Source organism: Onychostruthus taczanowskii, unplaced genomic scaffold (assembly GCF_017590055.1).
Source record: "Onychostruthus taczanowskii isolate IOZ18803 unplaced genomic scaffold, ASM1759005v1 scaffold72, whole genome shotgun sequence".
In the NCBI taxonomy this organism is placed as follows: Eukaryota; Metazoa; Chordata; class Aves; order Passeriformes; family Passeridae; genus Onychostruthus; species Onychostruthus taczanowskii.
This window is the reverse complement of record NW_024505008.1, coordinates 2,204,950-2,221,766: the sequence shown is the minus strand read 5'-3', so window position 1 is coordinate 2,221,766 and position 16,817 is coordinate 2,204,950. Positions and strand designations below refer to the sequence as shown.

General features: G+C 37.0%; 1 protein-coding gene across 4 annotated transcripts in view; it reads right to left on the bottom strand.

Moving 5' to 3' along the window:
- The window catches only part of PCSK5 (proprotein convertase subtilisin/kexin type 5), a 220,101-nt gene that overhangs the window by 111,761 nt on the left and 91,523 nt on the right, over positions 1-16,817 (bottom strand). For all 4 annotated transcript variants that reach the window (XM_041422187.1, XM_041422186.1, XM_041422188.1 and 1 more), the window contains exons 6-7: positions 16,070-16,158; positions 10,321-10,493 (exon numbers count right to left, since the gene is read on the bottom strand). In XM_041422187.1, the coding sequence (XP_041278121.1) occupies positions 10,321-10,493; positions 16,070-16,158 (262 nt within the window). The remainder of the gene's footprint in view (positions 1-10,320; positions 10,494-16,069; positions 16,159-16,817) is intronic.

The following is a 16,817-nucleotide window of genomic DNA, read 5'->3' as shown; positions in this document are numbered from 1 at the left end:
TACATCCCCTTTCTTCCAGTTTCTCCTGATTCCTGCACTCTCCAGGATCTGGACAGTGCTGGCCTGTGCAGAGACACAGCACTGCCAAGCTGTTCACCGTCAGCATTTTGATTTTGACCAGTAGCAGCCCCTACCTCCTGCTACGTTTCTACCAGGCCATTTAACCTCTTATCGGGAAATGAAAAATAGTCTCGCACAACATTCTTAAAAGACTCTTTTGTAGACTGCACAGCACTGAATTTGAAAGTAGGCATCTCTCCAAAAACAGATAATGGTAAGCTGAGAGTCCAAGTCAGCAATTCTAAATTGCTACCAGAAGACAGCCAGACAGATTTTTTTTTTTAAACAGTCTTCTTAGATACGAAAGCAAAAAATTCCAAACAAAAGGAAAGATTTCTTAGGCCATTAATTCTGTTGAGGTATCCACACTTTCAGAAAAATAATGTTTGTGACTCAATTTATTAAAAATGCACACCTACAGTATTTATGAGGAAATGAGTAATGAGCCAAACAGGTATGCATAAATAAAAATGCAGGTTTGGGGGAATGAACAAAAATAGACAAACAACAAAAATGTGTTTTTATGTTAGAAGTTATGTTTTTACTCTTAGGAAAACTAGGAAGTAAATAAAATCTTTCCTGTTGCTGTAACAGCAATATATATACACACACAACATATATGCAATGCAAAAATATATCACTACCTACATAAAACAATGATTACCGTATATCGTTGGAAAGGGAAGTGGTTGCTAAGAAAGGTTACTGGCTACTGCTGAACTAACTCCTTAATTAAGAAAACAAAAGACAAAATCATTAACCATGCTAAAAAAAAAAGGGAAAACCCCCATATTTTGTTATCTCTTAGGATATTATACCTTTGAAACACTGAAGCTATAAAACATTCTAATGTGCAAAACCCCCTATTGAATAACCACAAGCAGTTATTCATTTACACAAATTATCAGGATATATCAGTGGAACAATTCAATATGTAGCCTTTATGTGGTGGTATTTTTTACTTTACTCTTCAAGAGAAAAGCAGTTTAAACAGCTCCAAGATATTCCCCACAGCGCTATAATTAGTGCATGAAGTGCAACCAAAAGAACTGTTGGCTGAAACCTGAAATATGAACATGTGGAATACTGGAATGAATTTCTCATTTACCTAAACAAAACAGAGCCAGCTCAAGGACTGCAAGTTCTGGTTGAGGCTCTTCCTCTACAGTATCATGACTATTGTTACTAGGATAAAACAAGTTGTATATGACAAACACAATGTGATAACAAAAAAGCTTGCTTTGCCAAAATTTCTATTGCACTAACAGTCTCTCGCTAATCAGAGGTGAAATTGTCCCTGCATGCAAAGCCAAACTAAACAAGTAGTGCACAGGAAAGCTATCAGTGTGAGAACTGGGTATGCAATTGATGTTATACACAAACACCCATTATATGCGATGGGTTCAGGCAATTCTCATTGCCTTTTTACTAGTATCTGATTAATCACTCTAGAAAGGAGCCCAAGGCCACTAGATCCACACAGCTGTTTTTCACCACTTACATCAGAGTCTTCCTTGTGGAAAACTTCACGTTTTGAGATGTCTATTGAACTCTGGGGTTTAACAAAAAGAACCTCTATTTTCTGCAAATTTAGCTCTTTTCAGTAGATAAGCATGAAAATATGGCTGCTTCACTTCTACTTTTGCAGACTGAGGACTTAAGAAACAACTTTGTGAAGTTTGTCTCCCACAGCATTCATTTAACAAACAACACACAGGCTGTATGGAAAGTCATTGCCCTCACAGTTTTGTGCTTTAAACTGTTAAATTCTCTGCACAGAAAACTTTTGACACCGAAATTCCAGTAATTTCCATTCCAGAAATCTCTTTTTTCCTATGTGACACACAGAAATACATAGATACAACTGTTGTTCAAATATATGAGTGAAGTGTATATGTGATTTGTTCACACACAGAAACCAGCTTCATGTTTCAAAATGGCATACTCTGAAATCTACTTACTTCATTGTATGGAAAGAGATTCATTTGCCAAAGCTGCTTTTCAGTATTGTTTTTTCAAATTAAGATTTACTCCGCAAAAAGAATGGAGTGGTTTTTGGTTTTGGTTTTTTTAAATGTTCAATATATCACCTGTTTCAGGATGGGCATTCAAAACCAGAGGCATTTTGGCAAGTCCAAAACCAGCAATGCTATTCTGGCTTGTTTCAACAGTTTCCATGCATGCGTGAGATGGAATGAGGTAACCAAACAGTTCTGGTTTCCAGTACACTTTGTGACATTGTAAGGAAAATGGACATTTTGGTTATATTTTCCTGTAACTCATTACAAATTTTCCCATCTTTCAGGATGCTTTTATTTCAATGAATGCAATGTAAGAACATTTCTGAAATACTAATTATTTTTCTGCATTTTTTTGTACTACATGCTGATTATCTGTGAAAAACCTCATTTTTTCACAGAAGGCAAAGGAGAATTTTAAGGTTACCTTTGTGTGGGGCAGAAACGGTTGAAAACCAGAAGATTGGGGAGGAGAGAGAAAAGTAAGTTCTTTTCAGAATTGTTTTTGCTCAGAGACCAACCTTGCACCTGGGAGATGTTAGAAAATACTCAATGTGAGAGAATTCACGTATTTGTGTTTGCTTTGGGTTGTGTTCTGTCTGCTGAAGAAGAAATTAAATTTTCTCAGTGTAGATAACAGAATGTTGTTAAAGACCTAAAAGCATTTTTCCTGTAGACTGGGGGCCTCTTTGCAAGGGGGGAAGGGAGATAAGAAGTTTTGAGATTGTAAAACACAGCCTGGTGAAGACTTATGCATGCTCCAGGCTCTTTGATATGTAATGCAGGGGTCAGGCCCTGCTAAAATGAGCTTGGCAATGTATGTATATCCCTTTGTTTCTTTGTAATCTTCCAGTCAGTGAGGCAATGGAATAAATCTATTCTCTGCACTTCAGATGTGGGTTGTGGTTGTCTTGGTGTTAGCTGCCTATATTTGGTTCACACACTTTGTTCACATATTTCCCAAACAAAGTGTGCTGTATGACAGTTCATCCAGGTATCACTAAGCCTAAATATTATTTCATTTACTGGAGGGCAATATTCCAAATTCTACTTTGTTTGAATGCAAGAAGTTGCTAACTGTGTGCAAACAGTAGAGCAAAGGATTATTATTATTAGCTTAATAATGTGTTATCACCTAATCTCATTTTTGCTGGGCAACCCCCATCTGTAGAAAACTACATCATACCAAGTTTAAACCACATCTGCAAAGTCATTAAGGCATCATAATACAACAGCCAAATGCAAGGTAGTCAGACCTAGAAATTAGGCTTATTGGTAAGAAATAAAGGGAGGTGAACAAATTTTGCAAAGCGGTGGCTTAGAAAGTTCAGGTTCTGGAAGATAATCAATTGGGAATTAGCTACCCTAAAATAGTCTGTCTATTGGATTTATAAGTAAGGTCTATATTAACCCATCCAAGGAATATGGAAGCAATACTATGTACACATAGAAAATGCTTAAAAATATATGCCCCATTCTGGTATCCACACTGCAAATAATAATGCCAGAAAACTGAAAGAATGAAGTCTGATTTGGAAATTCTGACTAACAGAAAGAAACTTAATATACAAAACATTACTCTTAAGATTGCAGAACAGATTTTAAAGGTCAGTAAGTGGTACCTGCATTACTGTACAAAACTCCAAATGCAGCACACACTTCAGAATTTCAGACAAACCTGTGAAATTTTTGTCTGGTAACTTATTTTATGCAGAGAAATGCATTAGAACCGAATTGTCAGGTTTCTGCAAAGATGTGATGAGCCCTGCAAGAAATCAGTAATGAAACAAAAGAAAATGAACATTATTGTAACATCAAGGTAGGAGTGGAAATTATTGTATAGGAAATAATATAGTTTCTGCTAGAAAAACATAGAGGTCAAGGAAGTTATGAGTAGAGTATTTCAAAGATGAGCTCAGGAAACAAAGTTATTAGGTATTTTGACCTAAAAGAGAAAGACCATCTTAGTGAGTCTAGTAATCATCATCACCTGCATTCAAGAAAAGAATTCAGGCTGGAAGATGTGGAGAAGCACTACTCTACTCAGCAAGGAGATGGACAGACTAGTTTTTAAGTAATTATTGAGTGTGGTATGTCTCTCATATCTAAATGAAGTTTGAAAGGAGACTAATCAAAAAATGTATCAGAAACAAAAATGGAGGGAGGGAAGTTATTTAAGATGAGGCACAATTTATATCCAGGAACAAATGGGCAGAAAACTGCACAAACCACGCTGTAACTTAAAATCTCTAACCAGTAATTAATGTTGGTCATTAAATGTTTTCCCAACAGAATCAGAGGGGAAAAGAATCTGATTTGTTTTACAACATAAAATACTCAATGTATTTAAATGGCACAATGCCTGTTGTGGTAGAAAGCTGTACTGGATGACCTATGCTGTCATTTCCTGTCTTATGTCCTATGTTCCAATTCAATTTATCCAAGAGATCACTTGCTCAAAATCTGTAATGACTTACATAGAGAGTTTTGTAACACCATAAGATACACCATAAATACAGCAAAAGAGGCAGTTTAAAGTGGAAATGAAAGTCAGAGAATTAGATGAGTAATAAGCTGTATTATTTTCAATAGCGAAGGTTGCTACTGCCTTGCAAAGACATGGACATAAGATTTCAGTTAAGACTGGCTCTTCTCAAGAGATTTACAGAAACCAGAAAACAATAGATGGATCAGGAAAACAGGGATATAGATGAAGCAACAACTGGATGACATTTCACTGATTGGGCTTATGACAGAAGGCAGGTGCAGAGGATAGATGTTAGAACTATGAATATCAAGCCAACAGTGCTATGTCTTGTAACATCAGCAGGAAGAAATACATTGATAAAAAATTGAAGGACTTTTCAAGTTCTATCATGTAATCAGTATCCACCTATAGTACAGAGCAAATTAAAGTTTAACTTAGTATGTTGAAGCATATGTATATATCTACATCTATATATATCTTATCTATATCTAGATCAGATATAGATATGGATATAGTTATAGATATATGCTTCACATTTCTCATCTGTTCAAGTTCACTTTATATCATAGATGCAACCAGGATACATAGTATATATGCACATTACATAATAGATAAATGCCACAACCTAGCACAAGATTACATCAGTATACTGCAAGTCATGTTTTCTGAGACCATCTCTGAGTACAGCACTAACTCCTCTGATTGATTTTCAAAAAAGTATTTTTTGTCAATTTATTGGAAATGTGCAGGAGGTCTCATGCATACAAAACATATCCACATATGATTGCAGACATGCATAAACACAGGTATGTGTTATTTAGACTCAAACAACAGCTGTACAAGGTGAAAAAACACAATTCGCAGTTCAAAAAATAATTTAAAAAAATCTGCTCTGTGTCACTTGAAATGTATTAAAAAACAGCCATTTTGACATGTTTGACTAGAAGTCTTCCTGCTGTAATTTCTACCTTTGATTTCTGAAATGCAGTTCTCTGGCAAAGTAAAACAGAATCATTCCTCTTGGTGTAGGCAACCCATCCTACTCAGAATAATGCAGAGACATGATGTCAGGACAAATAAATGCAATAGAAACATCTCTGGTAGAACACTGGGAGCAAACCTTTGCCTAGACACTTGCAAACAATGAGCAATCTCTTCCATTTTTGGAGCAGAAACATACAGTAATGATGATGATTATGATAATAATAACAGTTAAGTCCTTCTTCTTGATTCTTCCTTTTCTTCCCTTTTCTCCATCACTCTTGCATGTGGGTAGGATGCTTGTAGTGATTGTAAGAGAGCCTTTCTGCTCCCAGCAAGCACTTGGAACATACACTCTGCAGCCAAAGCTGTTGAAGCAAGAGAGACGAGAAGGGGCAGTGATGATGGGAGGGAAGGCATGAAGCTGAGTTTGCACAAGACGTTCAGCCACATAGCATCTGATCATTAATGTCCATCAAATATTTTGGTTTGAGTCCTGCCCACTAAACAGAGTGGTGTCACAGCATTAAGATGAAGGTGCCTGTGCCAGAAGTTTCCATGCAGATTACCCTTCGTCTCCACCCTCTCTAGGTTATATTAAAGATGACCTGACCAGTTGCTGATTTATACACACTTCCATATGTGTACTACAGAAACACCATAAACCATGTGATTGGTGAGTCACTGGAGAGTGAGATAACCAGCTCTTTGGAATCCTTCAACATAAAATATCTACAGTGGACACACATCCAGAAACTTGATTATCAGGTCTTTGCCAAACAGCAGTGAGAGAACAAGTCTGAATATCTGAAATGCTTCCTCTCCAAATGATGTTGGCACCATTGCAGACTACCAGGCTTGTTTGTATGAACACAAATGAACTAGCCTGAACGCTGCATGGAGGACCCTTGAATCAGCAAACTCAACTCCATCAAGTGCTTATAGCATTGTGTTTATTGACTGTGAGACACCGACAGGCATCTTAAAAACGTACTTAGATTTCATATTTATGAATCAAGGAAGGCTTTTGTGGTCTCCATTTTGTCCCAGATTCAGCATAGTCTTATGACATGATTTCACCACAATCATGTTACGCAATGCTAAGCCTGTTTGTTCTTGAGCACAAGGTGAAATGTGACGTTACATATCTAATCTTTCCTTGAATATGTTACTTTTTGATATACCACCATTTGTTTGGGGTTTTTTTCAGGCAAATTCTGCATGATTACAATGGATTTTTTCTTGACATTATTAGGTCAACAAGTTCTAATGCATTAGTATTTAAAACATAAACATATAGAATTTTCCACACTTACAACTACGCTATTTTCAAGGAAAGGACCTTCTCAACTGAAAGCATAATATAAAGGGAGTTCTATATTTGAACAGAAATTGTTTGGTAATAAAGCATCCAAGGCTTCTCTTTGAACTCAAGTATGCAAATGTAATAAAATCAGATTAAATACCCTTAAAGATGACATAAAATCATAGTACTTGTGACAGGTATAAAAATTGGTTTCCTTTTTCATTACCTTGATCCTGGGCAGAATTTTTAGGTATATTTAATTTACATGTTCATTTAATAAATTCATCTATTCCTCAGTAGCCTTTCTTTAAATAGACTTGCTGTTTCAATTCAAGGCACGTGTTGTCTCTCTGTAATTCTACAGAAAAACTATGTGGTCATCTTTATTATTTTCTGCAGCATTTGAAAGTTGTAATCATATTAGTTCAGCAGATTTAAAAATAATAATACTTGTGAAACACACAGCATAAGCTGTTAATTGGAATAATATGTGCTTAAGATAAATCAGGTGCTTTTTTCTTGGAACCCAGTGACTCTTGCATCTATTTCATTTTTACGCAACAATTATAATAAATTTAAAATAAAAATTGAGCTTGACTATGCTCTAATCAAAGTCATTATTCAACACTACCTTTGATTTTCCTAATAAAGCCAGCCAGACATAACTTCCTTTTCAGACGTTTTTAAAAAATCTTGGCATTTCCTTTTGCTGTTCCATTTTAAAATTCTAATATACAATTGTGTGGATACTTGCATAATAAATTAAGAATATGAAGTTTCAAACTTTGTGTAGGTCTGAAAGAAGGTTTTGCCAAATTTTCCTGCACTGATGTGTCTTGGGTAACCCAAAATGTTATTGTATTCCATATCTATCTGCGCCCAAAGTTGTTACTGTCTCTTTGAGACTCAGTGGCCAGAAGAGGAACAGTGAGGTCAGGATGTGTGCTAGTCCTTTTTTAAGGTTGGGGGCACTCAGAAGAAAATGCTCTTTCTCTTTTGTTCTTGCTGGGTGAGCTGAGGTAGCACAAGGCAGACAGCAGCCGCACCATCAAGCCAAGAAAAATAGAACAGCCCCCGCTCCATATGGTTGCCCTAGACTGCCAGCAGTGACTGGTCAAAGCAGGAGGGCATGGAATCCAAGTTGTTCAAGCCTGCTGCTGCTATTTTTGCTGAAGAAAAGGCAAAGTCCCTCCATGAGTTCCAGCTGTTGACCCAGTTCCAGCCTCCAGGGTCTCTAGGTTTTCCTTCTGTTTTGTTCCTTTTCGCTTTTGCTTGATATCTGGGGGCAAAGAGGGAAATTTTTACTTGCAGAGGTTCGGTTGCTGTGCTGCTCTTCTCCTTTGTTCTCTGTCTCCACCCCAGGTCATCTGCAGAGGGAGCCGTCCATAGGGTAACAGCTGTCTGCCATTTTCCCTTTATCTCTCCAGACACTGTCATTCATGGAGAGTGCCATCCTGGGGGAGGGTTTTTCTGCTGTTTTTGCATTTCTTTGCTTCTGGGGAGTCCATGAGGAATCCATGAAATTCAGCAACATTATAACTACTGATTATCACAGTTATTTTTTGCCTCTTCCTGTTTCATTTTTTAATGACTTTTAAACCGTTATTATTTCACTTACATCTTCTTTCATTCATCTCTCCTTATTGATAAATGGTGAGTGCCAAAACTAAAAGGGAAGGTAACTTTTTCTAGAGTGTCTGCCCCCTTTAATTGTCTTACACCAAGACATGATGTTACTTTAATTTACTCCACAGATGTGATCCTAGATGTTATACTGCTGCTGTTCTGTTAAATATTTCTGAAAAAGGAGAGTAAGGATCTATATCTATATCTATATCTATATATATAGATATACATAGATATAGATATAGATATATATACATGATAAGCATTTTTGTCTGCCTATTATTATTGCACAATTATTGTGACTCCTTAGGGAAATCTATGTTTGGCTGAGTATGTAAACACAACCTTGAACAATGAGCCCATTTCTGGGATATTCTGTCAAAGAAAATTCATCTTTTCTTCTTCCATTTGCCTCATCTTTTAAAATTACACAGCTTAAGACAGTGGAAGGAAATATAGAGAAAGTATCTCTATCTGAATACAGAAAGACATTACTTATTAAAAAGAAAGAGAACAGTTCGTCTTGAAGTAATTCTTGATCTAGAAACAGCCTAACAGGGAAGGTGGTAATTCCAACATATATTTACAAGCTTTCAATCTATATTATATTTAAAAGAATGAAAATTAGAGGTCAACTTTAAATGTTTTGTATTTTTTATCAGTACATTTTAATGTAAGTTTTTAAAAGTACTTCTATTTACTGAGTAGAAATGAAGATTTTGTAGTCAGAGACAGATAAAATATCCAAATATATGGAAATATTTAGATCTATTTAATTCCTGATGGGCAACTTCAGGTACAACAAAGTTTGATAAAATGACATAAATATTAAATTGTAAAAAATAATAATTTGACTTGTATCAAATATGACTTTTATTATTTCTCAAAAAAACATACCAACCTTCTTCTGCATTGTTATCAGAAAAAGCCTACCTCAGAAAACTGAATGCTATGTTTTTGCTATAGACTGGTGCTTATTTCACATATAGAACAATGTGCTGATAAAAGGAAATTCATCTGGGTTCTTAGGGTATCTTCTCATATTACTGCTATAATAATAACAGTGGAACAATAATGTTTGTAGGCAAAATCTACACTCTTGGCAAGTTATTTTGTATGTTTATCCCCAGTTTGAGAACTTGAGATTTCAATGAGGAAATGGCTGAGTCCTTCTGGTACAGAAATTCAGGCTGAACTTTTCACAATTGTCTTTCCTACATGAAATACAGTATTTAAACAAACACATATATATGTTTAAACAAAAACTTTCTTGAGCAAGATCCCGTGCATTCTTGCAGTTCCATTAGTATCCCCTTCATCACAGCATTGTAAATTCTCTGAGACCAGACATAAATGGTAAAAGAACCATGGGTATAGACCTTTTTTTTGCCCCAACTCCCTGTTAAAATCATCAAACTTACATTAAGAAATCATGTGAAACAAAGCAAAACAGAAATGAAGAAAGAAGGAAACACAGTCAAAGATTTTGCTATAAAATTTCTTTGCTACTCAGATTTGATGAGTTGGCACTGATGCGCAAAGTAGCATTTCTCAGTCAATTTATTTCTAATTACATCACTCCCTCAGAGCAGTTTTAAAAGACACTGAGATTTATGTATTCCAATTGAAAATTAACAGAGCTGATACTTCAGATGAGACTGATCTGATCAGATCACTACAAAAGAACAGTATGTTTTCAGTTTTATGCAAAGGAAGTTTTCTTCTTTCCTTCCAAGTCCTTTGCCTTTCCCCATGCTGAGCACTTGCATGCAGTGGGCACAGGTACCCTTACATGTGCATGTGAAAGCAGATCCAGGCAATGCAGTGTGATGCCAACCTACCATTCTGATGCCGTTCTCAAAGGCCTGACGTGCTAGAGAAGCAGGTCCATCCACAGTCTTACCGTCGTCATCGGGTCCCCAACTGGCACTGTAGATGTGGATGTGCTGGGGATTAAGGCTCAGAGACTTTGCTTCTACCATATCTGTCACATCTCCATCCAGCATCCGTACACCTTCAGAATGAAAAATCCAATGAACTGTACAGACAAACTCTAAATGTTTCTTTCCTTTTTTTGCTCCCACAGAGAAAATTGTTGTGTATGACACTGAAATGACTAATTACAAGAAATCCCACTGTTATTAAAGAAAAAAATAACAACAACAAAATCTGTTTGGGTATCTGTTTTCCCAATGTCTCTAGATGGAAAAAATATAAGAAGATACAAATATTTTCATCCTTCTTCAAGTTTTAAAAATTTAAAGTAATATTTCCACTATACAGGCTTCAAATGTCAACAAAGAAGTTTTAGGCTAAATTTTTTTAAAATACTTGAATTTTGCAATGGTTTTATGTCACCTAAAGATAACAATTGATTTTCCTTCTCCTTTTTTACTGCAGTGAAACTGCATCACCTTCCTTGAGTCATTCACAGTTTCAATCATGTTAACAGATGTAATAAAAGGATCCCTACATACAAGTAAACTTGGCATCATTCCTTCATTGTATGAGGCTGCAATGAAAAAAACTGGGGAGAACTCTCTTGTGTACAGAATGATTATGACACACTATAGCACGGAAATTACAAGAGGTTATGAACAAATACATAATGTTGTTCAACCTGAAATTACAATATGGTGAACATCCTTCTCTTCACAAGAAGCTTTTGTGAGGTATAATTTGGAATTCTTATGTTAAAAGAATCCATTCATGTGGGTTTGGACAAGTCAATGTGCCAGCACTTCATGATGTTTTAAGTTTACTAGACTGAATATAGCATGCTAAAATCTGAAAACTGAGAAAATATGGAAGTTGGGTTTTTCTCTAACTGTAAGACTTTGTGGTTAAATCTGAGAAAACTACCAATGCCAGTTTTAACCTAAACAAGAAAAAAGACCTACACACAGCCAGTGTGACATGTGATCAAAGAGACACTAAATATTAAATAAAAATTTAATAAAATTGTATGAGAGAGGGATGATCACTCTCACCATTTACAAGTTAGATGCTCTTTCTACTTTAAAAGGCTACTCCTATTTATAAGCCAAATTTACATATTTTTAATTACAGACACACTGTATTTTGCCTATGAGCCAGATTAAAGAAATTTGTGTGTTTACCAAGACTTTAGCTTTCAATTGACAAGAGGCATAGGGACTACTTTGTTGAAAAAATACTTTTTTTTCTCTTACTCTATTTGACTTAAAAATGAAAAGTGATTGTATTTCTCAGTTCACACAAAAGTTGCCTATGTTTTCTGAGATAATGAACTTCTACAAACTCTGATCTCACTATGAACTTTGCTTAATAAAAAAGAGTCATCAAACCAGCTCTGGGATTCTAGGATTTTATTTTCTTTTCATAATCACAGAAAATTAATGATGAGTGAAAGTTGTGCGCTCAATACCTTTAAAGCATATTAAAGAATCTCTCAACTTCTGAATAAACACAATAAAGGTATACTGGTTTTGAAAGAAGGAAAATAAAGCTTTCCTTTATGACTTTGTTAGCCAGTCTAAATACTATATTCAACCAATGAGCAATAACTGAAATGCTGCTACTGGCACCTAAAGTAAATCATACAATTTTTTTTTTTTTTTTTTTTTTTATAATGGTGAAGTGGTCTACTTTTAAAGCAACACAGACAAGGTTGTGACTTAGGTGTTGTTCTCTCTAGCCAACAATGGACAGACAAGCTGCAAAGCTGTTGATCAAGGCCAAGTGTGTGAGGTTCAACCAGGCCAAATGCCAAGTCCTGCACTTTGGTTACAACACCCCCATGCAGGATCTCAGGCTGGGAACAGAGTGGCTGGAAAGTGGCCCAGGGAAAAGGACCTGGGGGTGCTGGTTGACAGCCACCCATGAGCCAGAGTGTGGCCAGGTGGCCAAGAAGGCCACTGGCCTCCTGGCCTGTGTCAAGCCTAGTGGCCCGCAGGACCAGGGAAGTGATAGTTCCCCTGCACTTGGCCTTGGTGAGGCTGCTTCTGGAGTTCTGTTTCCAGTCTGGGCCCCTCACTTGAAGAAAGACAGTGAGGTGCTGGAATGTGTCCAGGAAAGGGCAACAGAGCTGATGAAGGATTTAGAGGGTAAGTCTTGTGAGGAGCTGCTGAGAGTGGGGGTATTTAGCCTGGAGAAAAGGAGGCTCAGGGGAGGCCTTATTGCTCTCTACTATTGCCTGAAAGAAGGTCGCAGTAAGGTAGGGGGCAGCTTCTTCTCTGAAGCAGCCAGCAACAGGATGAGAGGACATAGTCCCAAACTGCACCAGGGGAGCTTCAGGGTGGACATCAGAAAGAATTTCTTCACTGCAGGGGTTGTTTAAGCAGTGGAGCAGATTGCTCAGGGAAGTAGTGGAGTCACCATCCCTGGAAGCGTTCAAGAAACAACAGGAAATGGCACTTAGTGCTGTGGTCTAGTTTACAAGGTGGTGGTGATCAGTCAAAGGTTGGACTTGATGACCGTAGTCTTATCCAACCAAAATGACTCTGTAATTCTGTGCAAGATGACTCTGAACAACAGACATCTCACTGGATAGCTGCAGGGAAAATAATGCTCCCTCCTTCCTCTGTGCCTTTCTATTCCCCCACCCCCGCCAATGTCTGCAGTGGTTAAGTCTGCTGATCACACATCCTCCAAACTGCATTTGGCATGTGGTGATAGCACAACAAAAGCTATCCAAAAGGCAATTAGCAGACTGTGTTTGCAGATTGTTCCAAGACTTCAGAGCCCTATAAACTTTTTCTAACTTTTTCTAATTTGCAGTAATTGCAAAATGCAAGTGGCTTTTTACTCAGAACAAATTTTCAATGAATCATAGGAAACATCCTGAACTGAGCTGAAAGAAGTTTACTTTTAAAATGCTTGTTTTTATTCAACATCTGACTTAAAGAAACAGCTGAACTAATCCTCATCAACTGAAGACAATATACATCTGTTGTGCCATAATTCAGTGTAACTGTTTTCCCATCAGGACTTGAGTCCAGCCTAGTAACTAAGCACCCAAATCCCCACAGATGTTTTACAACTTCCACAATCAGTTTGCAATAATAACAGCAAACTAACCAAGCCTTCCTATAAAAATTCTACAAGGTCTGTATGTGGTAATTTGTTTTGCGTGATTATTTCAGAGTTGAAATCTAAACAAAAGATTCATCCCTTTGGTGCACTGGTTTGTCTTTTAGTGAGAGGGACCTGCAGCTTAGCTGCACAGAAACTTTTATAATTTTTTATAAGAAACTTGTCATAACCTATAAAAAACTGAAGATTCAGATTGCAATTTTACTAAAATTTTCTGTTCTACAAGTTTTATCTCCACTTATGCCATTTCAAAAGAAGGTTCAGACTTCCCTAGAAACTTGGTCATCAGATGTTCTTAAATATTTGGAAACAAGACAAGGGGTACAAACATATTTAGAAGAAAATTAGCATTATTAATGGATATCTTGTTAACAACTTAGCATCAGAAACATAATTAACTGGATTTGTTCAAATGCCAGTATTTATGGCATATTGATGGGACAGATTTTTTTTTCCCTTCTTCTTGGTATATTAGTATCTCTTATGTGTTCAGAAATGCTTTCTGGTTTGAAGTAAGAGATACTTATCTTGGTGGAGCAAATCCAACGTCATAGTCAGCACATGCTCCTCTATATAAGAAGAATGTAATTGCTTTACCTCGACTATAGCTTCTTCTCCAAGAATACCCCAGGAGGGCCTTTAAATCCCTGGGAAACAAGTGAGCTGACACAACCACAGTATATTCACATGAATAGCTTATGGCTGCTCTGAAGGAAAGGAATGAATCATGCAAAGTAGGGGTCAGCAGCAGCAAAGCTCTCAAACATATTCACCTAGTGCAAGAGGAAGCTTAACCTATCTTCCCTGGAACTTCCTCTTAACTCTGATTTTCTGCAGATTATTTGTTGAGCTTCCTGAAGTCATATTTCCAATGCTAATCCTTTTAAAAGGTGGTACCTCAAGTGAGATTTTATACACCATACTAATTTCCAGCTTTCTTTTAGGAATAAATAATAAAAAGGCACATGTATCTAGTCTTTACTGTTTCTACTACCTGTATACTGTGTCCATCTGAATCAGTTTTTACACTGTATTTAGAAAAGACTGTGAATCAGCTAATACCCCTGGAAGGTATTTATTTTTATTGCACACTCCTAATGGTTAATAATTAATAAACTATTAAGAAGTGACTGTTACTTCAGGAGAACCTTTCAAAGCCATGTCAAAGGTATTGCAGGTTGTGTGACTATTCCACTCAAAAATGAAACTTCTCTGGAAGACATCTCTTATTTCCATCAGTGCACCAACTCTCTTCTAACCCTGGTTTGACAACTCAACAGATCTGATATCATAATTGCTGATTCATGGTTAAATGCCATGTGCACATGAGACAACCTGTTAATCTGTCACAACCTTCCTCACTTGACTAGTTCTGATTTTCTAAACCACTCTGACAGGGTAGTTTTATGCAGGAAGGCTCTCCACCTCAAGGGAATTTTTTTTTTCTGCATCATGTAACCTTATCCTCGATGTGGGATTATCTACCCTAATTTTGTTTACCCAGCAGGAAAGCAGAAAGCTGATGTGAGGATGATGTTGTGTGCTTTGGGTAATTTGAAATGCATCTGTGCTCACATTAGATTTGGATCAAACTTGTACTGATACAGCAGAGAACAGATGCAGTATTTTTAATAATGGGAAGATGGTCTCAATTCTGCCCGCTCATATATTTGAACTGTCCTTTGGTGTACAAATAGGTAAACATGTTTCTGTTTTCACAGATGGGCTCTCTTTTAGGATCTATTTCGAAAGGCAACAATTAATGAGTATGAGCTACGAGACTTTCAGCTGAACGCCAATATACCAATCCCACGACTTCATAGAAAGTTCAGAATAAACTTCACTAGAAGTATTACAATCTGTCACAGGCAGGCTACATCCCAGGAGACATGCAGATGATATCTTGATAATCATTGTCATAAAACTAAAACATAAAATGCTAAAGACATTAATTCAACAGCCAATGACTAAGAATTCACAGAAAACACTTGACACTTCTTGGTTGAATGAACAAAAATGTGATCAAACATTGATTTTCAGGCAATAATCTTATCACTCATAGGGATCAAAAGAAAATTCTCACCAACCACAGACAAAAAACATAAAAATGCATTATGTTTTGAGAGTGTTTAATTTGGAATCAACATGCAAAGCAATATAACTGATGTGTACCTTTACTTATGGTTTGTCAAAGTTCATAGCTTAAGAGCTCTGAATCTGTGAGAAAACCCCAGTGTCCTAATTCTGGGGTCATATTTTCATGAAAAATTTCACATTCTAGTTTTTGATGTGTACTGGGAGGCAGTGTTCGAGAGAGCACTGCAGAAGGGCCACCACAGACAAACTCCTTCAGTACTGATATTGAACGACCACTCTACAACTGAGCTTTACTAGCTAACACAGTGAGGCTTGTTCATACAAATCTCCTTTTCTCGTTGAGAAAGGTCTGAATGTACCATTTAGCACAAATGGCTCTTTGGTTACATTTTTTTTGCTGTGGGAGATTGTTTCACATACCTCCAATCTGGGCATTAAAGGCGATTCCTACTGTGCAGTGTGAGTTGTTTGCCGTGGCTGCCACTTCTCCAGCACAACGAGTTCCATGCCTGCAGTCAGACAAACATTTTTCCAAGTAAGCACAAATCATTGGGGTTAAAGGCTTTCATTTTGCTTATCCTTAGGTGCTAAATGAACAACTATCCATCATGTACCACACTATTTAACCCCTCACAGTAAACTTATACCCATGTTACAAATATTCCTCTGAACATGTTTTAATATTACCACCGTCCCTTTAAACTCTTCATGCCTACTGGAAACACAGTTTGTAATAAAGACACACAGCAATGATACGTAATTCACAGCAACAGAAAGGAGTTTTAGATATTGGTTCTCAATTTTGAACAAAATATTACATTTAAACAAAATGTTTGTCCAGAATTCTCTTACAAACACTCCTACTGCTAGTATGTGTATGTCCATCCAACCTCCACCATGCACAACATGCCATGAGAAAGATGAGGAATGATGCACCAATGCCCACACTGCTGTTTAGAGGTGAGGCTAAGACTGTATGCCAGGTATGCTCAAAGCTTAGGCACATCTTGGTCCTGCCTTGGGCCAACTCTGCAAGCCTGCTTGCCTTTCTGGGAGCAGTAAAAATGTCAGAAGAACCCGTCACATCAGAGGTATGCTCTGTGCCTGAAAGCTGACCTGAGCTGCGAGTGTTCAATTTCAAGAAGCTGCTGAAGGAAAACAAGAAGTG